Source organism: Pseudoliparis swirei, chromosome 2 (assembly GCF_029220125.1).
Source record: "Pseudoliparis swirei isolate HS2019 ecotype Mariana Trench chromosome 2, NWPU_hadal_v1, whole genome shotgun sequence".
Classification (NCBI taxonomy): domain Eukaryota; kingdom Metazoa; phylum Chordata; class Actinopteri; order Perciformes; family Liparidae; genus Pseudoliparis; species Pseudoliparis swirei.
In genome coordinates, this window is record NC_079389.1 from 12,046,113 (window position 1) to 12,070,591 (window position 24,479).

Here is a 24,479-nt window from a genome sequence, read left to right on the forward strand (position 1 = left end):
ATCACCAGTCGGAGTGAGCCGGCACCTCTCGGGAGCTTCTTCTCATAAACACTACAGTAGCTCAGGCCCAGAAATGGGTTTCCAAATAACCTGTGAGGCTCGGCACTGCGGAAATCCATTCACTTCATTTATGATGCTCGATGTTCATCATGGCCAAGCGCCACACGGCTCTGGACAAACGTGCAGGATGACCAAAGCTATCCGTGTTGCTCTTATACTGGACATCGGCAGCGTCAGAGCTGCCGATGCGTGTCCCTCCGCATGTGTCACTGCAAACAGCAGACCGTTTTCAGGCAGGGCTTCGGCATGCTTCATTACCATGCCGAGATTATCATTCATCCACAGAAGCAGAGCAAATGTGGGAGCCAGAAAAGCTTTCGGGCCTGCCGAGTCCGGCCAGAGGATGCTGAATGAGTGTCGAGGGCGACGCCCTGATCGTCTCAAAGGGTCTTATTCATTTTATGGGGAAGGAACAGGAAAGGATGCGATGTGAGGTGAAAGCAACACAAACGTAAGTAAGAGAAGGGGGACAGTCTGGAAGTGCCACTTGTGTTAACTGAGGCTGAAGGCCTTGAGCGCTGCCATTTCTCTGTATCCAACAAGCAACAAAAGGTTTCACCTTCCGTTAATTCATTCGCTCCGATAGACTGAGCACGACGTCTCTAAACTGCTGCAATTTATTCTCTTTTGTGCCGTTCCTGCGCCACAGATTATTGCTTCTCTGTGAACAGCTGGTGGAGTCAGAGTGGTACCTGTTCTGAGCTGTGAAGGTCTCCCTCTGTGGGTGGAGGCCGCTGTACACCACTTTGATCAGGTCATGTTGACAGAGGGCCCCCTCCGTCAATGCCATGGACCCCAGGCTAGAAGGCTACACAAACACACGAAAGAAAACAAAGTTAATTTAACACTTTAGTGGCTTGCTGATGTTGCAAACAAGCCACGAGAAGTTTATAAAAATAACTTCACGCAGCTCTGAATGTCTTAGTTCCTTTCACCAAATAAATCCACGTTTATATTTCGGCACACATATACTGATTATGAGATGAGATTAGTCAGCAACCCAGTGATTTACAATTTAACAATTTCCTGGGATTTTAAAAATGTTAAAACCTGGAACCTTCTGCTTTTCTGGGTCTTTCTGTGTGTGATGTTATATTATGATTAAAACGCAACAGGTATGCACAGTACACAGTACTTTTTAGCCCGCATCGAGTTAATTTAGGGCAATCAGACATGTTCCAAGCAAACTTTGTTGATAAGGGAAATCTAATTAAATCTTCTCTTCAGTCATAAAATAGAAAGAGGAAACTGACGGATGTATGTGTATTGCGTGCCAAAAATATCAAATGGCCACTGTATTCTCACGGTGCGCAGAGCAAAAGTCACTCCTGAATTGAATTGATATTCTGTGTCTCTTGGGCGGTTCTGAGCAGAGGAGAGATGGATGGACGAATTCACAAAGAGAGACTAGAGTGTGTGCGCTAATGCTGGCGGCCTGGGGATGAGGCCCTGCGATGTGTGGAGCCGTACTGCCTCGGAACACACACAACCCCCTGAGCCCATGCAGTAGTCTCATCAACACTCACTAACACACAAGCACCCCAAAAGGTCCGTAAAACTGTATGAAACTATACTGCACATAGTACAAGCCTGCTCTGTCACATCTCCATAGTGCGTTAGGTGTTGGAACAGATCATGTCTCCGTTCCTTTGGGGAGGAGGAAAAGAAAACTGGCCAACAAGACACACTGCTTCTTTCTGCTCTCAGTAAATAGCCCAGCATGTCCTGCTAAACACCTCATGAATTGCAGCTCAACACTATAGTCAATACTGTGCCCTGTTTCAGCAGTCAGGTCAGCAGCTCACGACAGAGTGAGTCACTACAACTGAATGAAAAAGGCTTGAAAACATCATTTCAAGACATTTATACATAAAAAATAAAAAAAATAAAACGAAAGAGAAAAGAGGAAGAAGACACTGAGGAGGGGTAGATAGTACAGAAAAGAGCCCTACCTCGTGATATATCGATGGTTTGGACAGAGAGGGGATGGTGAAGGAGAGGAGCTTGCTGTTGCCATCTTTGTCCACGATCTCCTGCAAAACCAAAGAGAGAAAGAGAGTGGGGAAAAGACAGAAACGCAGTGTCACTTATAATGAGTCAGTAAAAGTCCGATTTCTACCTCCATAACTTTAACCCAGTTAAGTCCTGGGGAACGACAGCCCCCCGCCCCTCACGCTGGCGTTCGTCCTTTCTGCTGGTGCACGCCATTGACTGACAGATTAAATATCACTGCCACCCACACATCTCAACTCCAATGTCACACAAACACCAATATGACGTCATTTCCAGGAGGAACACCTGATTATCTCCACCAGTCACAACCTTGGTCAAAACGATAATGATCCAAGTGATGTGAGTTATCGAATGGTTTGTACTGCATGCCAGCATTATAGGTTTACAACTAAATAAGGCTTAGAGATATTCAAAGTTTGTTTTGAGTGTATAACATTCATCTGTATGCTCTATGGAAAGTATGGATGTTATTATATATCCTATATAAAATATCATTAAATATGAATAAATGTGCTTTTAATTCAATTCTATTTCCACATGTGCTGATCAAAGTGGTCAGCATTGTATTTCCTGTGTGGCAGTAATGATGAACAAACACCACGTATCCATCCACCCGTCCAAGCATCCATAATCTAGTGTTTGGTATGTGGTACCGAAAGGGCTTTATCCTTTAATCTCCCATTCTCCCCGGGCGAACAATGGGTTCAGGCCTCGTCCGGCCCTTCACTGCCTCACAGTCTCTGAATATCTGATGGGACTGCTGAGAGCAAAGATGTTGATCAGAGCTCAGTCATCAATGATAGAGGTCTATGAGCATGCACGTGTGCATGTGCACGTGCATGCTTGCCCAATTGGTATAGACAGAGGAATACATTATGCATGGCTATACCTTTAGCAGTGCTGGCTCACATGTTACTCTTTCTATTGATATCTCAAGCTCTTAGGCTATTTCCCCACGGGTGTTTCTTGGTGATGCAATCGATCCTGGGTATGTCCATTAACCGGGGCTTTCCCTGTAGATCGTCTTTCATGTCAACAGATGTACAGCCTCACCATTGTTCTACCTGGATTTGGTTAAAAACATAACCAGACATTTGCATATGAACGTTTCGGTGCCGACAGTCACCTCATCATCGTCACAGATGAACAAACAAAAGCCAGATACGTATCAAAGAAAAGCGCAGCCTTTCCTCCACAAATATCACAACTAACTTTATTCATTCATGTTGATCGCTTCGGAAATGTGTACACTATTTGGCTGTCCTCAAAGTATGAAACTGAGGCTTTTAATGAATCAGAGTGGAATGACCTCTGGATAGAGTTGAGTCTGTCTTTGTTGACGGACAGTGATGTGACAACAGCCACACCACCCTGTTGAGACAATTATCGCATGGTGTGTTTGAAGAGTAAAGTTCAACTGCAGGTATTTAGACACTGCTGGCCATCGCCATAATAATAATGGTGTGATTCTCTGTCAGGGTCAGATGCAGGGCAACATCACTCAAGCTGCAGGCACTCAATGTTTCCCAAAAGGATACTTAACCGGGTTGATGTTCGCACTCACATCTGCACAGACAATCCATGTAAAGGACGATTAGGGCAGTTTGGGTACAATACTCATTTTCTCATTCTCGACTGATAATTTGTTCTGTTGCATATTAGCTCCTTGTCTGCAGTTGTTTTTTTACATTCCTCTTAGTACATAGTTTGATTGGGTATACAAAATGGCTTACACAAATGTATCTCAAAGCCACCATGTAAAAATGTATTGCCTCAAATGTACATGCTATACAAGGTCTTGTCTTTAACCCCCTCAAGCCCCACGACAGACACCCACCAGGTTATAGATGCCCAGGAGGAGGGCCTCAATGCACCCGTTGCTCTGGCGATCCCGGCTGGCTGTGACGCGCAGATATACCCACACCAGCTCAGGCAGGAACTGGAGGGTGAAGCGGCGCAGGCGGTCTTCAGAGCTCCGGTACATCTCAAACAGTTGGTGGCAGACAGGCTCCAGCAGCTGGATGGAGAGGGGTGGGGTATAAGTAAGTGCATCCAAGTAAATGTAAAGAGGTAAAGGTCTGAGACCCAAGTGGAAATACAATATACATCAAATGAACATGAACATATGCCTATGGTGAAGGCAACATCAAAATGACCTGCCCGCTCTTCTGAAGAACAGAAACACATTGAGACAGTGTCTTTGCTTCAAAGCTCTTATTTCAAAACCTGAATGACTGTTATCCTGACTATATCCGCTCGGATAGACGGAGGGAACTCAGCGTCAACTCATTAATAAACTTGGCGCTTTATGTATTCAGCAAAAAACACTCAAAGATACAACAGTCAAGCACACTTTGCAACCTCTCTCTCTATCACACACACTTTTCAACCACACACGCACGGATTATGCAGGCAGATTGACAACACTAATGGAATTCCGATCCCTGGGTGCTTGACACCCAAGTTCGACCATGGAAGAGTGAAAAGGTGGGGGGGGGGGGGACTTGTAGGCACCAACTGTATCATTAGAGTGAAATTAAAGTCCCATCTCAATGAGCGTCTCCGGCCTTTGCTTAAAAAAAAATTGTCATTAGGTCCTTCAAAGAGAACCTACGTGTCTGTGTATCAAGAGCCCGTCCATCATACATGTGCACTCGTGCTGTAATGTGCATGTGTAGCTCGAAGGCACAGTTGTGTGTCAGTCACAAGCCACAGCCAGAGTCGGGACTCTCTCTGTGCGCTCTCACCTCATTGTTGGGGTCCTGGATGACTCTGTAGAGAGCTGGCACTAAGGACTTCTTGAGATGAAGGTTGTCGGCGTAGCTGGGGCTGCGGGTTTCTGGTAAGGACTGGAAGCGAGGAGAGGAAAAAAAGGTTTGCTGAGCAATTGCAATTTTTCAGTTTGACATTTCTTTAGAATTGTGGTCCGACACAAACCTCTGCATCATTTCCCCTTGCATCTCTTGAAATAGTCACTCTTATAATCGAAATAAAATGCACCCTTTTTGATGTCAGTAGACAAATGTTGACATTTAGTTTACAACCGTCACAACATATAGCCAATGCACTCAGATGTTGTTGCTCGACTTCCTCTCAGGTTCATGTGGGCTTGTACAAACTGTGACTGATTAGATCTCCCTGATCACTTTGTTGCAACTGTTGGGTCAGGACAACTTACACCATCATCATTAGCTGTGCCACCTCCCCCTACATAGACATGCAATAGCTTACACAATAGGGAGCAGTACATTTAGTTTTTGGCCACTTACTATACCAATCAGCATTTTGAGTCACAGCTGATGTGGTTCAGGACCACATAAATGAAATCAATGGATCTCTAAAATGCAATACAACTGTATTGTGAGATTGTTGGCAGAAAGAAGTGTAAATGCTTTGGATACGACGCTTTTCTTGTTGGGTTTAATTTTCCCAACGATAAACTGATGAAAGGTGGAATCTGCAAAAGTGACTGAAAGACTCCCATGTGGGTGTAGAAGCAGATCCACCAGCCAGCAGCTGCTCAAAAAGAGCCGAATGTCTATCAATTGCTATGTCAGTTCAAATCACTCTCCCCACCTAGTTCTATGACCCACACATGAAAGGCGCACATTCACACCTATACCATTGTATTCTTCACAGCAGGAAAATAAAAAGGTGTTCGCAATAACATTGACTATTTTAAAGTTTCCCAGTGAGCCGTGACAGTGAGCCAGTAGGCTCAACACCAGGACCCTGAAAATGAAGCAGCTGAACTGAATTTGATTAGCATTAATTGTGCATTTCACTTCACATTTTTTATATATATATTTTTCATAGTGTGACATGTCAAAAAGTCTTAAAGAAAAAAGCCTTTTCTCCTGGGTAGTGTTAAAAAGCATTGGGGAAAAAAAATCACTGACCGGGCAATTCAGTGAGGCAGGCTAATAAGGGAGAAGATCATGAAAGGGAATCACAACATAACTTTGTTCAAGGAACTGAACGTCAGAGTGATGATGTCTGACAGGCTCAGAATACCCTTTGGTGGAATTCTTTAAATGGTTAAGACTGTTAGTCTGTAGATGACAGAAGGCAGAGAAAGATTCCCCTTGCAGCCTCAGTCTGCTCATTTTGAGGACAGCACACAGTGTGCCTGGTCTGCAGCAACTCACACAATGAGTCATACCAATCCATCTCCCTCACTATTCATCATACTCCCTCTTTTTTTCTCTTTCACAATTTAGTGCTCTCTCTGCTGCACTTCCTTTTAGCTCGTCATATTTTTGCTTTCCTTAGATCTCATACAGATGATATATTTAAAAAAATTAATTACAGTGGCCGTGACCGATGTGTTGTTTGTCATGTTTACCCATGTTTTAGAAACGGTACATCTTCAAGCAGCCACATTCCCAATATTGGTATAAGTAAAGTAACATATTGTAACAGTTTGCAACACACTGCCTCGAAGGGAAACTATACCATTTATTCTGCAATAGAGAGGGTCAATAACCAGTTGATATAAGTGTGTGTGTGGTGTGTGTCAAAAATAAACCTGTGAGTAAGGCAAGTGTCAGCCAGAGTATTGCCCTTCCTCATGTTTAAATAAACTTTGTTAGACCTTGCTGTACTTTAGTATGAGCGAAATGTACCGCCGTGAAATGCAAAGCGTAAGCCAGTAATATCAAATAGGTGAAAGAACAACTGAGTTTGGGTGCAGCCTGACCAGAGATCTATGTTAAAATGAATTTTAGACAATAAGTAGCTCAATGTCGCTTAACGCAATACATACAGACTTGGTTTTGTTTCACATTCAGACTTTACAGCCAGGTAAAAAATAAAAACAGCCCACAGCAGGAAAACTATGAGTTTCAATTATGGGTTTGAGAAGTTTATCAATTCATAATTGTGTAGTCTTTTTCACATTAAAAACAAAACACACACACACACACACACAGAGAGAGAGAGAGAGAGAGAGAGAGAGAGAGAGAGAGAGCGAGAGCGAGAGCGAGAGCGAGAGAGAGAGAGAGAGAGAGAGAGAGCCTTTTACCTTGAATTCTGAGAGCCATTCTTCGACAACACTGCGCTCTGAACCCAGCATCTTCCTCAGAGACCCCCCCCCCCTTGGCTGCCTGGAGGAGATAAAAAAACAACAGAGGACATGAAGAGAGGGGAGATAGAGTGAGAGAAGGAGGAGTACAACAGAGATTGTGAGAGTGGAAGAGAAGCACTGCAGACAATAGAAACCGGTTTAAAATACAAGCATTTGGCATTATCAATTATCTCATTAGAATCCGCCATGAAAAACAGGCAATTCTTAGTATTGGCTCACAAAAAATAATCCATAATGTGCATCCCTCATAAAAAAATTGAACAGGAAAATAAATATTCACCGACATGGATTACCCGTTTTAAGTCTTGCACGTTGGTATGCTTTGGAAAGTGGTCTATTTTAATAGTAAATGGGATACAACATGAGTGTGGAAGCCATGATGCGGACCACACTGTTACATAAGGAGCTACTACCTAAGTGACCTCGCCTGTCACCATGGATAAGTGATGACATGAACCACTACAGGCAGTCAAATGGGCTTTCCCCTGACAAATTAAATATGTGGTGGGCAAGTCAGTCTTTTTTTGGTCCTCGGCTCATGTGCATTTTTATTCAATCTTGTGAAACGGACACAAAACCCTGCAGCGATGCCAACCACTGATTTGACTAGCGATGATGTTAAAATCATAAAGCTAGAGATCTGAATTTCCTAAATCATCTTACATTTCATCCCCAGCACATCAGGAGAGATGCAATAATATATGACAGTTAGTCCCAAGTCTCGTTGTGCATATTCTGAGCTGGAGCGACATGCAGTGGCACACGGTTAGCCCTGGTCGTGTTCTCTGTATCCAGCAGCTACACTCTGCTTCAGCCAACTGTCCAAAATACAAAATAACTTTTCTCCTTCAGACTTTATCCCATGGAAAATATATTCGCATTAATTATCCCATAAAAAAGGCCAGCTATGATGGAGGCACGTGTCTCAGTCCGTGTGTGTGGATTGGTGGAGTGAGAGGTGGAGCAGTCGGACTCCAGCGACAGTTGGAAGACAGCCTGTCGGCCATAACAAGAGACAACTGTGCCAAGCTGCCAACATGGACACAATCCATGCTTCTGTCACTTTAAAGACGCCACAGCATTGACAAAAGATAACGAGACACTAAACTGCTTTTCAATTAGCTATTTAATGAATGCATATGCCTTCCCATTATAGGAGAGATCACAATCTCAGATTTGACCGATTAACTCGTCTGTGGTTTCTCTCCCTCCCGTGACACGTGAGTGCGCCCCCACAGTGAGCAACATGTGACTGAACAGTGTCGTCGGTAAACTCACTGCCATATCTGGCTCAGTGTCCTCGGTTAACTTTGTGACACACACTGAACTGAATAAAGTTAAAGCACAGAGATTATGCAGAGAGTTGAGACGTATGAAAGAACAAGAGGCGAGAAGAGGTGTGGGCACATAATCGGGGCGATGCATATGCAGACTCACAGATTTAGCAACCGCTGCTTATGAGATGTTCGCGAGCTGTTCCAAACAAACAACTTCAGACTGTGTGCACACACGACTAATTTTCGCTCCCACAGCAAGCCAAAATGTTGACACGCCCCTGTTTATTCCTATTCGGAACACCCTAATCATCACAGGCCAGATAACTTCCACAAGCTTTGAGGTCTCTCTGGATTTAGGTTTCATATGTTATAAGTTATCTTAATTTTCTTACTTTTGCTGGCAAATGACATTCTTAAAATAAATAAATGCAACAATTAAAACTGTATTCAAGGTCTGCGAAGTAGGATTTAGGACACAATTTAGTTAAATGTACAATTTTATTTCATTATTTGTTATTAGCCATATTATACAGCAGTTTATATTTCAACTGAAATAATGTGAGTTTTGTTTGAGAGGCAAAACACACTTTTAATAAACACATACCCCTTCAAAATTCTACCTTGGACTACCGACTGTCTGTATCCTGTAGGAGTTCAAAGGCACAGAGTTTCAAACCAGAATTTGGAGGTTATCAACTTTAAAAAATCAAAAATCAAATGATGCACGGCTCTATGAATTGTGCAGATAAGCCTGGAAACGTTACAAAGCAGGCTTAGCAGGATATCCTATTCGCTGGTAGCCTGGAAGAGACATGGATCATGTTCGCTGCTCAGAGCAGATGACTATCTGAACCAGTCAAATCTTTTTGCGTGAGCACAGTCCTTAAATCTGAGTGTGTGGATTGAAAAGGCTCCATTTAGTAAGTTTGTTCAGCTCTTCATGAAAGGCTGACTCATTCATTTCTTCCGGCTTGTCAGACTGTCAAAGACTCGCTGATGTGAAATTCGACATTGGTAGGGCAGGCTCTTCGGTGACTGTGGGAACTGGAGTCAAATGACTTTCAGGAAGTGGCAAATATCCATCGAAAGGAAATGTCAGTTTTATAAAAAACAGACTTGGATTATAATGCTCTCATTAGGTGTATAAAACGGGGGGTGCTGCAAGTGTCAAGTAAAAGATGAGCTGATACTCTAGCACAATTCATATGTAAGAAACTTGAAAACATGTCAAATTGTTTTGTTATCTTTCACATTTCAGGAGTACCATGCTGCTAATTTTGTTCTTTTTTGGCTTAATTGCTAAAGAAGACATATAAAAGAGAACACATTAAACCGGAGTAAAACAATCTTGATGAAAACATCTTTAACTGCAACATCAAAGGAAAATAAAAACCCATCAATGAGATTAACAGCTCCTATTTGAATCTCATTTGCACTTTCTGGCCTCATGAGTCAGATTGATAGTCATTTTCAAGAGTGACATTTGACTTCATCTATAAAGGACAATCTATTAATCCATATATAACTTGTGCACACTTTTGATTTCCACAAAGAAAAAAAAGCTTACCTCAGTGTCCCAGAACTCAGATCTCCACGAGGAGAGGCAAATGGTTCTCCACAGCGTCACACATCGGTCAATCACTGAGGGTCACCTACAACAACAAGGACACATGTGCATTCAGCTAGAGTTGCTCATCTTTAGAAACTAAATGATCTAAATGAAAAATCCAGCCCAGTGTTGCACATTTTTCCAATAAATGATGCTGGCCGCATTTGCTCCAACATTTTTTTTCACTTTTCTGAAGTTTTATGGACCAAACAATTAATTGATTGTTTGGTAAAAGAAAGATTGAGGTCTTTGAAAAGTTATTACAAAATAAACTTTAAACAATGCTTCAAAGAATGGATTTAAATCTGATTGTTAAAAATAGAAATTCCATTGGCAGCAGTACACAGCACACACAGCGGATACCGAGTCAAGACAATGTACCAAGCAGCTGACAACATGGAGACCAACAGATGGTTGCTACAGCAACCCTCAAGTCAACCATGCAGAGTTTCAACATAAGGAACTGAGACGCAGAGAAGCCTTACTGCATGCCTTCAGATTATTACCAATAACATGCATTTTGTTTCATCATAAAAATGGTATTTTGAGACACGTGCGAGGAGACAGGTTTCCTAGTGTTGCATAGCAACAGTCAGCTGGCCAACTTGTTGTCCTCGCCGGCTAAAAAGGCATCTTGAGGATCCACTCCCAGAGTGCTGACTGTACTGGGCAGAATGAGTCAAGGCTTCAGTGGCACAAAAGACGAGCGAGCCGACTCGGCTCTGCTCCTGAGAAGCAGTCCATCTGAAGTTAAGCTTTTTCAACAGAGCTTTGTGTTCATCTGAAGGAGTCTTACATTAGCAATTCATCACAGAAACTCAAGGAGATTACCATGCACAAGTCCCATCTGTCCAGAGTGTTGTGGTATTTATTTCTGCTTTTCCAGATAAAGCGTACTTACTCCGTATGACTCATCAAAGCCGAGGCTAACAGTGGCTCCAGGTCGAGTAAATACAGCAAAGGGAGGAGAGGGATGAATAACACAAAACAAACTTAGATGTATTATGTATTAGACGATTAATTATTTTCAAAGGTTTTGACAGGAAAATATTTTGAGTTCTTTCGGAGATTAGTACCCATTAAATGTGATCAAATTTGAGGTATCTATCTCACTCCAATCATTCAGTCGAATGTAGGTGATCAGAACTTGACCAAGCAGTCAGTGTCAGCAGTGGTACCGTCTGTTAAATGGGTTTATACGGTCATTGTGTGCACTGGGCCTCCAATGAGCACGGCTGTCATTTTTGCATCAGTGTAATGCAGTGCGTTGATTTATTAGGCATTTAAGTAGCTGGATTAGTCCACACCTGTCAATCCATGTGGTTATTTTTAGAGATGCACCGATCAGGTTTTTGGTGCCGATCACCGATCACTGAAATCAGTATCTGCCATCATCACCGATATAATATACCCCCGGATCACGGTGTTGATTGAGAATTCTATTCATTGTTGTTGTATTATGCCTAGGATGAGAGAGGATATATATACTCAAACATTAAAACAAGAAATTTTATTATTTTTTTTTTTATTTTTACTTTTTTTTAAAAAAAAAAATTAATTGTTGATATTATATTTGTGTTGTTGTTAGGATTTCAGATATGAGGAACACATCTGCATGTTTCATTTTTTCTGGAACTGGAAAAATTTATAATTTATTTTTTTCTTTTTCTTAAAATACAAAACTTATTTTATAAACTCTTCCTTTCTACAGTAAAAATGTTTTTTTTTAATCATATAAATCTCTAAGCTAAATCTTAAACGATCTAAAAATACAAAAAAAGTTTTTTTACTTTTATATGTTCGATTTGTCGACATCTTATTTTGAAAAATTTGAAAAATTTCATCAGGTTCTTCTTTCTTTCCTCAACTTAACCGGATGTTAACACTTATTTCCTTCCTTTTCTTTCTTCAAACCTCGCTCCGATCGAATGCGCGCGAATGCAAGCATCATCAGTAAGGTCTATAGGGCACATGTCGTCGGTTGAGCCAGAGATTCAACTCAGGGGGACGGGGGGACGCCGCCGCTTTCGGTGGTGAGATCCCCGTGGACCTCTCACTCTGCTCACGCACGTCTCCGGTCTCGCGCGCGATCGTCTAAGTGAATTAATCTGTCTGTTTCGGCCAGATCCTGCATCTGATCGTGATCTTGACGCCATCGCCAACCGATAAGATAATAGGATATCAGCCGATCAGATCGGTGCATCCCTAGTTATTTTATTCCATACCTAAATTGAGTTAGCAACAAATCTATAATACAGTTTCACGGATATATCAATATCGCAACATCAAATTACGGAGCAGTTTTATTTCCAAGTGTGTCCTATTGTCTATGTCCTCCCTGACTTTTCAAAAGCACAACTCCATCACAACAATGCACAGAGTGTGCAGGAGGCGTCTCCACCAATGACGTCTCTGTGAGGACCTAAAGGAGAATAACAGGCAAGTGAAAGAAAGCACGATCATTTCAGCTGCAGTGGATTAATAATAATAATAATACATACAATTTCTATAGCGCTTTTCATCGTACTCAAAGACGCTTGATTAGTCGTGTTCCACAAGCCAGACAGCAAATGATACGACGACAGATAAAACAGTATTGTGCCGTAACAAAATGACATGCATTTCCTTCGCTTCAACAATTTCCGTCTCAAAAAAAAGGGCCTTTACCTTCAGCCTCGGCCATCGGGGAGGGTGCTCATGCAAACCAAAAGCCACAGTTAATGCAAAACTGCTGAAAGAGTAAGCATCGAGCTCAGGCTGGGTAACAGGAGTAATGACGACTGCCCTCCCCTCTGGTTACAGCAATACAGGCCGGAACCTTCCCGTAGGACGACAGTGTAATTCCTCCCCCCTCTGCATCCATCTTACCCAAGTATTTGTGTGTCTAGTAACAATAATGCTCCCCAGCCAGCCGTTGGATAAATACGTCATACACCTAACGAGGCCTGGCGAAATAACAACACGCAAAGTTTCCTGTAAGGGCCTCTCTTCCTCTATGAAGGGCCTGCTCTTATTGTCCTGTGGCGAGGCCCACAAGGGAAGAGGAGAGTGCCGGCCCATCCTGTTTACGGCACTTCAAACCCAGAATCACAATGGCATTGCTCAACACGCCGCCTAACGGTGTAAACCAAGCCAACAAGTATTTTGGGGGAATTTAGTTTGAAGGTGGAGCCGTTAAACTACAATATGAATTTGTGAATTTTGCAGTCGGGTGGAGGTCCGTACAAATTGTGTCAATCCATCAAGCAGATTATGAAATATTTCCCTGGATAGTAACCTGTTATTAATGGCACTGAGGGAAAGGTTTACGGATCACCAAAATCAAATAAAAAAACAATCATATTGACATTACAAATTACAAATAGCAGGTGCGTGTTTTCTTTGACGGTGCAAGGGCTTTCCTTAGCCTCGATTCTTATGTTGAACTTCTGGGGCTAAAACAGTTGAACCTTTCAAAAGGGCCACTGATTAATACATAACCGAGTCAGGCCGATGTCACATGCTGAATGTTGTTCCAACTCCAGCTCTGAGGGAGGGAGCAGCAGGGTTCCCTGTTCACACACTCACTGAGATTATTGTCATACTGGAGCATTGAACCTCAGCACTCAGTTAGTACTGTATTTGGAAGTTAAACTGGAAAATAAAAAATCCCTTTATGGAATCAGGAAAGCCATAAAACAACAACATCCAAGATTAACATCTTTGAATGTTCAAGTTTAACCTCTTTGGATGTTCAAGTTTAACCTCTTTGAATGTTCAAGATTAACATCTTTGAATGTTCAAGATTAACCTCTTTGAATGTTCAAGATTAACATCTTTGAATGTTCAAGTTTAACCTCTTTGGATGTTGGGGCAGGACTGCTGTGAGTTGACCACGTCTCTGCCGGGGACACACAGGACCAACGAGCTGCAGCATTAGTCGGCAGGCTCAAGTACAACTGATGTGTGCCGATAAAAGACCACATGACCAACAATGCCGAGCATAGAGCCACGATGCCGCTTTAGCCCACAAAGTATCCCCTTAGTAACCGGCCTTTTTTTAAGCGAGTATTGAAAGGAAGGCTCCTGAAGCACCGAACAATGCTCATCATTCATTACAGGCGGATGAATCATACGAGTATCCGTGACTAAGTGACTCATTCAACCAATGTAAACAGACACAAGGTCATTGCCCTTCAAAGGACAGAGAACGACTCTTAACCACTGCTGCACCCAGGAGAGACGAGGAGCCGGACTGGGATGATTTAAATAGTCGGCCTCTCCAAACTGCCCGTAGTTATGCAACGCCGTGTTCCCGATGCAGGACTTATGCCCCTCAACTCACGAACAGTTTTTGGAGCTCCCTGATTAAATTGGCAATTCAGAGGAAAGTTGTAGTTGCACCGAGGACGAAAACTAACAAGGTGAAGACCTGTTGAAACGGGCTATTTCTGGACCACATCTGTCAAGCGTGACTGCATGCATGGTGTTACCTCATTGACCATGTCACTTCTTGCCTGTGTTTTAGGCAATTGATCTGGGATTCCTCCTGGGGGAAATCTTATAGCGCGTGACCCCCTGTCAAAAAAACCACGACTCAACCCTGAATACGATGAATCAATCAATACTGAGCTTGCATTAGTTCTTTTTTGGGGACACAATTTCCCTTTCAGTGTTAGCAGTTTGGCTGCTGAATAAACCACTGACAATCATGAACCGCCTTGAAAAACCCTGAAAAAACTGACATAATCAAAGTTTATAATTGCTGTATATGTTACAGATGACTTTTCTGTTGAGCATTGCGTCGGTCGCCACTTGATCGAAAGGAAAACGGACATTTTATTTCCGCACAAAGTCAACTACGTTCACCACATGCGTTTCAAACATGAGCCTGCAAAGGTGAGCCATCGCAACAACCATCGAAGCAGGGAAACGTGTTGAAAACATTTGGTAGAAAAATAAGTGTTGCATGGTTATTACAATTGCAAATGTGGCAGGAGCCTGAGTCAGCTTGTGTGATAACTAGGCGCCATAATTGTGGCGAAATGTCCTGCACACTCGACTTGAGCAAAAGGCCATTGCTGTGCGCTGCAGGCCGCCACAGTCGGTACGATCGCAGCGTCAGCGTTTCTCTGCTGGGACAGTCAAAACGCTTCAGCATTTTCATGTTGTTGTTTACACAAAGCACCACGTGTAATCAAAACTGATATGTACAGACTAAAAGTGTGTGCTGGTCAAGATCCATTTTTAACAGCCATAAAATGTCAGCTATCGCAATCTTTTTTTATCCTTTCTCACAATAAAATCCATTCACATGTGAACTCAAATCTAGTGCAGATAAAAAACCTGTTTTAAGTCAAATAAAGAGCACATGTGAACAACAGTGATGGCAATCCCATGAATGCTCTTTGTGACAATGAGACATAATTGATTCTCTCAACCTGCAGCAATAACTGGAAAAAGGAAAGAAACATATATGAACTGATCAACTGAACTGAGATGAACCGTTTGTGAGTTTGTGTCCGTCTGTCTCAACTTCTTTTCTCTGCCCTAAATGAGCAGTGCCAGGTTTCAACAGTCCAACCCTGGGGATGTTTCAAGGTCAACCTAGCTCAGTCAGCCATGAATTATTGAGCCTGAGCTCTGTGCCCGTTCCGTTTGTGCCACTTCTGACGCTGTCCGCCTTCCTTCGAGATTGTTTGATGTGACCACGACTAACTAAATATCCAACAATGACGGCGTGGCAATTTATTAATATTATCTTGAAGAAATCCTCTGCGTCTCTTCAAGAGAAGGGTCAGATCTTGCTTTTTCAATCGTGTGATGCTGTTCTCATACAGCACGTAGAAACATTATGAGACATTAATACGTTTCTAAATCAGGGCCATTTCACTTCTCCAATCAGAAAATCGAAGTTTAGACCAATGATTAAACTGAAGTGAGACACGAGGTAAAAGGCCAGGTTCATGACCACTGTGAGTTAGTTACAGTATGTGGACATACACACACAGCACAGGCCAAACGCATGAGCAAGCACAAAAACACACACTTGCGTGTACTAATTCTGCCTCCATTCTCTGCCCAAGTATTCCTCTCACATATTAGGTAGCCATTCTTCATGACACACACAGAGACATACTACACACACTTTATCCAGACACTTTCCCCCAGGGATAGGATTAACTCTAATACCTGACCATAGTGAACCAGTTTGCTGTAATCTCCATCCCTGTTGCCTCTCAATCGTAACAAGAACCAGCTACTCACCAGAGGAGGAGGCCGTCTGCACAGGAATAGAATGAGGTTTATTAATAGCAAACACAGCACTATCAATTTCCCCCTAGTGCCTGATTTTTTTGTTTTTGTTTTAAGATTTCTTTTTTTTTATTAACAAATTATTATTTTTTACAGGATATTTGTAGTGAAATAGCATTTACAGTTTGTTATGCTGAAAATATTATTTTACAAAAAGAAAATATACAAATGTATAACCTTGTAGAAATCACCACACAAGGATGATGTTTTTTTTAATTTATTTTTTTAGTGTCTGATTTTCTATCCAGAATAATGGCTGGCAGCTATGAAGAGAGGGAGGCTGACAGGTACACACCTCAGTGAGACAACAGCTGACTGAATGGACTTTTGGTGAGTGGAGGTCACCAACAGGCAGGCAACAGGGACGAGCGGCAGCATGTTAAAATACATTCCACAGTAATAAGACAGAAAAAATGAAAGAGAGATAGGGACACAGAATGGAGGAGAGGGTGAAAGATTGGCTACTCTTCTAACTCATCCTCTCCTCCGATAGGCCAGGCTAGGGGAACTGAGGCATACGCACATCCCAAGCTAAAATTAGCTCTGCTGCAGGGCCAGACGTGTTGGGATGGGCCTGTGTTACACACACAAATTAGACCGGGTGAGCCACAACACACAACAGCACAGGTGAATGCAAACCGCATCCTGAATGCTTCCTTTCGGCTCCTCCATACAAATGCTTTTATTGCGTGGATACACATCCAGGATGAACACCTGCCGTCGACAGCAACCCACGCTAACCTCACCTACACACACGTACCTACGCTCTGGGATCAAGGAGGAACAATGCTTTTTTTTTCATGCATTTAGTTTTTTTATCCAGCATGACATCCAATGGGCTGTTGTGTGTGAACAAGTCATTGTGTCATTGTTCTCTGTTGTACTCTCATTGTCAAAGTAGTACATTGAGAGTTAATGTGCATTGCTAAAGTACGGCACACACACTATCAGTCTTGCCCCCTTTTAAAATAGAGCAATTCTGGTGGGACCCCTGTGGAGCAATACATCCGTGTGATGGTTGTAAAGTTCAGTTGTTGAAACTGTGTTTCTAACTCGTGGGAAGTGGTGGAGTTTTATGAAATTGCAATAGATTGAAAGATATTTCAATAATGTAGTTTCCCTCATATATAGAAGGAGTAAACATTACCAACACCTTATCAAAGTGATGCTGTCCAATATAGAACCACCACTCTACATCCTCAACAAATACTAGATAGGTTAATCGTCGTCCGTCTAAAGGCGTCAAGAAAAACTACATTACAAGTCTCACGGGGAGTAAATGAAAGCAGGGCTGCTGTCCTGTTTTGCATACGTCTGTGGTGTGCATAATAAACACTGCAGCTCAAGAGCCACGAGGTGGAGGGGGTTGCTTCTTCTGTGAAAGATTGGCCAGTCACAAGTTCACTCGCTGAAAGTTCAAACTACGGACACATGACTAGAAATTCCACAGTACTCAGCACGGCTGCTGACTTGGTGCATGGAAGAGCCGCTCAGCATTTAACTTCAGTCCAGAGAAACGGAGGGAAAGGATTTATTGACAAATAAGACGCTCAGCACGAGTCAGCAGTCTTCTAACAATGGGCTACCTTGAGCTTTTGTGACATGCCTGAGAACTGCGTGACCAAAAGGATCCAGCAGTGGGAGAATAGAGAGTGTGTGCATTATTACACTCCCACCTCAGATGGTTGGTTGGGGGGGGGGGCTGCAAAACCGCTGAATAGCAAGAAAATTAAGCCAGAGAACTAGGCCTCTCAACTTCCTTCCACCCCAGAGACTCATTATGGTTGTTAAATCAAATAGTTTCCTCCAGTATGAAAACAACAATAACGTGGCCGACATGTTGGCTCCATCTCCAGCGCCGCAGCAGACGGAAAGAGATTAAACTAGCTGGACAATGACGGAGTTCTGCGAGAAACTTTACAGTTCATACATATAACCCATGGAGCCCTGGCCAGACGTTTAGCTTGCCAATGAAACACTCGAGTCACCTAAAGAAAATGTGCAATGCAAATTGCTTTTCCCATGACTGAGTTTTAATTGTAGATTTGATCAAATCATGACCGGACAATGCTTGTGTCGACATGTGCCTCACTCTCCAGTAAACATGGATCACAGTTGGATCCAGCAGAAGCACCCACCTCCCTTCCATTTCTCTCCCATCATAACAACAAATAACAGGCAATTAGGGATGCACCGATCTGATCGGCGCCGATCCATATCGGCCGATATTCCCATTATCGGTTTTGATCGGCGTTCTCAAAACGGCCGATCAGATGACGTAACATCTGCGAGAACTATCAGACGTTTCAATCGCCGCGCACCGCAACGGAGACGATGCGCCCGGCGAGGGCCGCAGAGTGAGAGGTCAGAGGGGATCCTCACCACCGAGCGGTGTCCCCGTCCCCCGAGTTGAATCACTGGGTCGACTCAGCCAACTCTCATATGTCTGCCTCTGGAGACTGATGCTCACGGTAAACGCATTCGATCGGGAGCCCGCGAGGGTTTTGATAAAGTTAGCGGAAGGATTTAAGTGACAACATCCGGTTTTGCAACGTTAGCAGAAAGAACCACGTGAAACAAAATCCGTTTATCAAAATAAGATGTCGACAAATCATACACGAACATATAAAAGTAAACAATGAACTGATTTTGTATCTTTAGAGATCGTTTCTGAGATTTAGCTTAAATTATGCTAACATTAAAACATTTTTACTGTACCAAGGAAGAGTTTATAATAATAAGTCAGACTTTTGTATGTTAACAAAAGTCCTGTAAATAGATTTCCGCAAGAGTTCCAGGAAATGAAACATGCAGATGTGTTTCATGCATATCTGAAATCCCCTACAATAGCAATCAAACAATTTTAATGTATCAATTCTGACATTTTTCAAAGTAAAAGTCCTAAATGTTTAAAGAAATCGGTAATTTCTTTAATGTTTGAGGTGCTTTATATATATATTTCCTCAGTCCTAGGCAATAATGCGACACAATAAATAGAATGCTTCAATCGACACCGTGATCGGTGTTATCGGATCGGCAGATACTGATTTCAGTGATCGGCACCAAAAAACCTGATCAGTGCATCTCTACAGGCAATAATTCAAAGGCTCCTGGAATCAACTGGGCTTTGGCACCTGGTCAACGTCTGACAGGCGCCGAGTCGTGACCAGCAAGCTGAGCGAGAGCAGAGCTGATGAACAGGAAGGCAAAGACCAGCCAAATACAGCGGCTCGGAGAGGATGATGACCTATTAGCTTAGCTTGAACAAACCCTCCGTGCTGCCACATGTATGATACAGGGAGCGCGTTCCCCACGGGCATCCAGAACTACAATGGGAACCATCAGGAGCCTTTTAGTCTCTTGTGAATTGCGTTCAACAGCAGGATCATTCATTTCCTTCTTTTCAGGAGTTGCCGTTAGCTTGTCAAATGAGCCCATCCAGCTGGAACTTTTGGGCAGAGAGCAGTCTTGAAAAAAAAAAAACATGTAACTATTTAATATACTTGTGTGATGTTCAATCATGCAAGCCATTTTGACCTCTAGTGTCACTACTACAGAGCAGCAGGCTTTGTCATTTATCAGTCAAAGATATCAAACATTCACAGGCTCAAAATGGGGAGGGGCTCAGAGGAGAGTGTCTCAGTGCCATACCATGGCTTCTGATTAGAGCCCATTAACATATTTGACAAACATAAGATTCATAACATTGATTAGTTCCAACCTGTTTCATCACAGTACACTCGCATCATTTAGTCTACAGCTAAAAAAAAAGAAAGTCAAAGTGTGCAGTACCTCTAATAACAAGATGTATTTGTTATTGTTTATTATCAACTGTGTATCAGACAGATTGGACTTCAATACGTGCAGTTAATTAACAATTCAATGGGTCCAATCCAGAGTGCTGGAATTAAGGCCTACTTGATCTGCCAACACAGCACTGTATTGATAATGGAGGATTGTGAACATAGTTTCCACTGAACTGAAGGAGGTGAGCGTCTGATGGCAAACAACCGGTCATACTGGACAGCAGAACACGAACAAAGCCTTTCACCTCTTCCATGGGAACTAGGCATTCCCCCGAAGGACTAAAACAGTTGATCTCACCTATCAAAACATTCACACTCATCCAGCAAAACAGCACTCCGATGGAAGCATAGTTCAGCAGCGCGGGTAACTTGCCACATATCATGCTGGATGATTTTATATATATATATATACATCTATTCCTCTGTCACATGTCAACCAGTCATGTGTACAATGGACCACAATGTGTTCTCTTTAAAGAGGTTATTGATTCTCGGCATGGATGCCATCCTAGTTTGCAATTCTTTTACTGTTCTTTGAAGCTTCATTAGCCAATATTTGAGCTACAACAAGGTGTGGTAGAGGCGCATCAATCCTCCAGTACACGTTTGATGCTGCCAACACTTCTGCTACTGGCCGTTCTGCCCTTTTACAGATGTACGGCTGTTACTTTTGTAATGATTTATGAGTACACTTTAAAAGACTGAAACTGAATCATATTGCCGCAACTAAATCCAATAGCTTCAGCAACAACAACTAGAGCTTTAGGGATGCTAATTGATGGATTAGTTAAGAAAAAAAGGAAATCAGCATCTATTGCATAATTAATTCAACACCTTTTCCTATCATTCGGTTTTTCCGTTTTTTTTTAATGTGAGAAATTGGTGCTATTCATTGTAATGAAATTAAACTGATTATAATGGGTTTTGGACATTTGGGCAGACAAAACAAGCAATTTGATCCATTATCTTTGAATGTGCAAAATTACAACAAGCATGTTCTATTTTAAATTGTACAGCATAATAAATTAATTGAGAAAAGAAATCTACAGCTAAATAAAAAATGAAAATACAGTTTAATGCAAACCTAAACACAAGTGTTCACTCTTTGGACATGCATAGCATTTTGCAGAATTGCCAGTATGTTAATAGTTACCATCATTACCCTGGGACATATATCCTGGGATTTCCAAACAGTGTTGCAATCATTTTGGAAGACATTGATTAATTTACAAACAAGACAGTACACACATTATGCTGCTCCACCTCTTTGGATCCCCTAGAGATACATTATGAACGTGTGTTTGGCTAACAGAAAGACACGTCTCTGAACAGGGGGAGAGACATATCATACATCATGCAGACAGACCTCAAACCTGGCCGTGTGCGGTGAGTCAGCAGCACCACAGCTCTCTCTGCATGCCAACCACTCGTCCAGCTGATTCTCAAGGCCGTCTGCACGCAACACCACCACAACTTATTAGGACCACGATCAACTTAAGAAATGCCCCAATGTTCAAACTCTCCAGGGCAGAATATTGATGCGTGTCCTTTGCTCCCGGGGGGACAACAACAAACAGGGCAATTCAGATGTTCTCTGGAAAGAGAGAGATATATACTTTTATTAATCCCCAAGGGGAAATTAGTTCTCTGCATTTAACCCATCCTTAGTTATTAAGGAGCAGTGGGCTGCAGTGATGCGCCCGGGAAGCAACTGGGGGTTCAGTGCCTTGCTCAAGGACACTTCGACTTGCAACTAATGGGGAGAGCCGGGATCGAACCTACAACCTTGGGGTTGCAGGACGACCCCCTTACCCCACTGAGCTACAGCCGCCCAAAAAGTGGGCTGGCTGCTGGTGTGATCCTCTGGCTCGGTGGGAGCGAGTACAGTGGAAAATAGTCCCCACTGCTAATCCATGGCAAGCTAATTACAACTTTGATCCCCGAGGCGTGTGCATCACCATAGGTGGGAGGGAGGTAACACACTCTCTGGCACAATACACTTACATTTAGATTTCTATTGGTGAGAGCCGTCTCAATAAGCTCACGTCTGCTGCAGTCAGGCAGGCAGAAAACGTCAACGTTGTGCATTATTAGTCAACTCAAAGTTCACACAAAAGAGTTTACCTCAGCTGCTAGTGACTCGGCTTTGACATTTTTAGGCAGGCTGAAACGTTTTATGTAGTACATGACTTTTCAACCACAGTATACTAACTAAGAATATGATCCCATATTTTAGAGGCTTCTGCGCATCAAAGAAAACTTGCTGAATAATTTGCCAGGCGCGAGCAACAGAAAAACCTCAACTCCTGCTGAAAGAGACAACATTTAAGTGGGTAAATTGAGTTTTTAAATCTAAAATAGACCACAGCTCTGATGATAGCCGTGTCCCAAAACACAGGGAGGAGCGCGGAAGGAGGTGATGATGTCCAAGGGTTAGCAGAAGATGGCGAGGAATTCTGGATCTTCAGCTCTATATCTTTTCTCATAATGGCAACAGTATTTAAACAAAATTCATGTCATCAATGGATGTTGTTTTGAAAAACACCAACATGGCCACAGCAAATAATCAACAAGTCAGCAATCGGCACACTGGGACTGAGCAGAGACCAGTACAATCAGCATTGGGGTATGAGCGAGACCCTGGATTCAGACAAACTGTGTAGGTATAGGAGCCGGGCTTAAATAAATAAATAAACTGAATTGAAATACGAGCGCCCTAGAGGAAATGTTTCCAGGTGAAGAGCTCCAGCACTACCAGGATGGCGGTCAGAGACTTTGATTTAGTTAACACATCTCAGGTATGCATGCTGTGTTCTTCATACGCATGTCGTGGCCATTCCATTCACATGGTGGCCCTGCAACACACGTGACGGTATGACGACGAACTACTAAAACAGCAAGAAATAAAACATTCAAGTCACAAAACCTCTCGGTCTAACTTAGCTGACAATGAAAGGAAAGGCTATTCGCAGACGTTATCTCTGTGCATGACAGTGTTGTGCGACGGTGCAAGTCGTTTGAGAGAATCCTCGTTAGGTTACGACGTGTCGGTGTGCAATAAATTAACCTTTGCGCTGCTTTTCACACCAAAAAGTTAGGCAGTTAAACTTCCGCTCACAATTTCAAAATAAAACCAACGTGTTTTACCTCGAGTTCAACTTCAAGAAGCCACGGTGGAAATGATGTGCAACGCTATATCGTTCCTGTAGATTTATTTCAGGATACAAGCTAAATGTGCGGCGGCTGACAACAACGTGGCGTTTAACCTTTGACACTGTTAGCTAGCCAACGTTTTATCTGGGTGTTTCTCCGGAGCTCTTTTCTCTCGGATAATCAACTGCACACCAGCGGGGGCTCATTACAACAAACTGCCACGACAGCCAGAACCTGTGCGTCAACGTTAGCTGCCGTAGCTTGGCTGGCGTGTCCGTTAGCGTGCCAGTTTCTAGTCAGCAGCTGGTGGACATCCTCCTCCTCCTCCTCCTCCTCCTCCTCCTCATCCTCGTTTCTCACCAGTCTTGACCGAGGCCGAAGCGATGGACTGTCTGACTCCAACACACATTCACCCCGTGCTCCTTAGCTTTAAGACAGTTAACACTAGTGTCGTCACCCGCCAGCCCGCTAGCATCGAACCGACAATACGGTGCGGATAATGTTCCAAGTCACCAGCAGCCCTTCACTGCGACTACCTGGGAAAACATTCTGTATGTTTTACCGAGAACCAGGTGGCGTTCATGCAGTACTCACCCGGACTGAAGCTGCTCGCGGCAATGTCACGCGGTGACTGTATCGGGAAGTAGGGGCGGTGTTTGCTCAGGGCGGTCACCCAGGTCGAGTGTCTTTCTTCTAAATGGCCCCTCTCTTTCAGCAAGCGACACCTCCGTAAGATCTCTCCACACTGCAATGGTGCTGAAGCACAGCGCGACACGATTGGCCAGAGTGAGCCGAACTCGGTGCGCTTTGGTGAGCACAGAGCTCGCGCGACCTGCAGGGGGAGCAGAAGTGATGCCTTCGCGGTTATGGGAAAACTCAGCATCCGGGTTCAAGCGCATTGCTTCGGTGTTAAAAATAAAATAATAATACGAATTACACAACACACTATTAAGTTGTTTTCACAAAAGACACTTTTATTACAAAGGCCATTTTGATTTGTTAATAAACACTACTAAAAAGTCTGTTCAAATATGACTATATTCTGAATATTATCTATTTGGTATTTTACTTAACTTTAACAAAATCTAATGTATTTTATTTATGGTTTACTAATACTGTACCATTCTTAAAAAGCCATGAATACGAACAAATAGTGGATTGCTAGGTTTATCTTTTCTATT

At 42.8% G+C, this 24,479-nt stretch overlaps 1 protein-coding gene across 3 annotated transcripts in view; it reads right to left on the minus strand.

Moving 5' to 3' along the window:
- Positions 1–24,120, minus strand: part of LOC130203393 (hyccin 2-like) — a 36,107-nt gene extending 11,987 nt beyond the window's left edge. For 2 of the 3 annotated variants that reach the window (XM_056429524.1, XM_056429542.1), the window contains exons 1-7: positions 23,893–24,120; positions 10,004–10,088; positions 7,097–7,178; positions 4,821–4,922; positions 3,911–4,090; positions 2,013–2,093; positions 753–868 (exon numbers count right to left, since the gene is read on the minus strand). In XM_056429524.1, coding sequence (XP_056285499.1) covers positions 753–868; positions 2,013–2,093; positions 3,911–4,090; positions 4,821–4,922; positions 7,097–7,147 — 530 coding nt within the window. In that variant the 5' untranslated portion in view covers positions 7,148–7,178; positions 10,004–10,088; positions 23,893–24,120. Of the gene's footprint in view, positions 1–752; positions 869–2,012; positions 2,094–3,910; positions 4,091–4,820; positions 4,923–7,096; positions 7,179–10,003; positions 10,089–12,712; positions 12,833–23,892 lie in introns of those variants that run through there. The other variant, XM_056429533.1, reaches the window with a different exon arrangement.
- Positions 24,121–24,479: the final 359 nt, after the last annotated feature.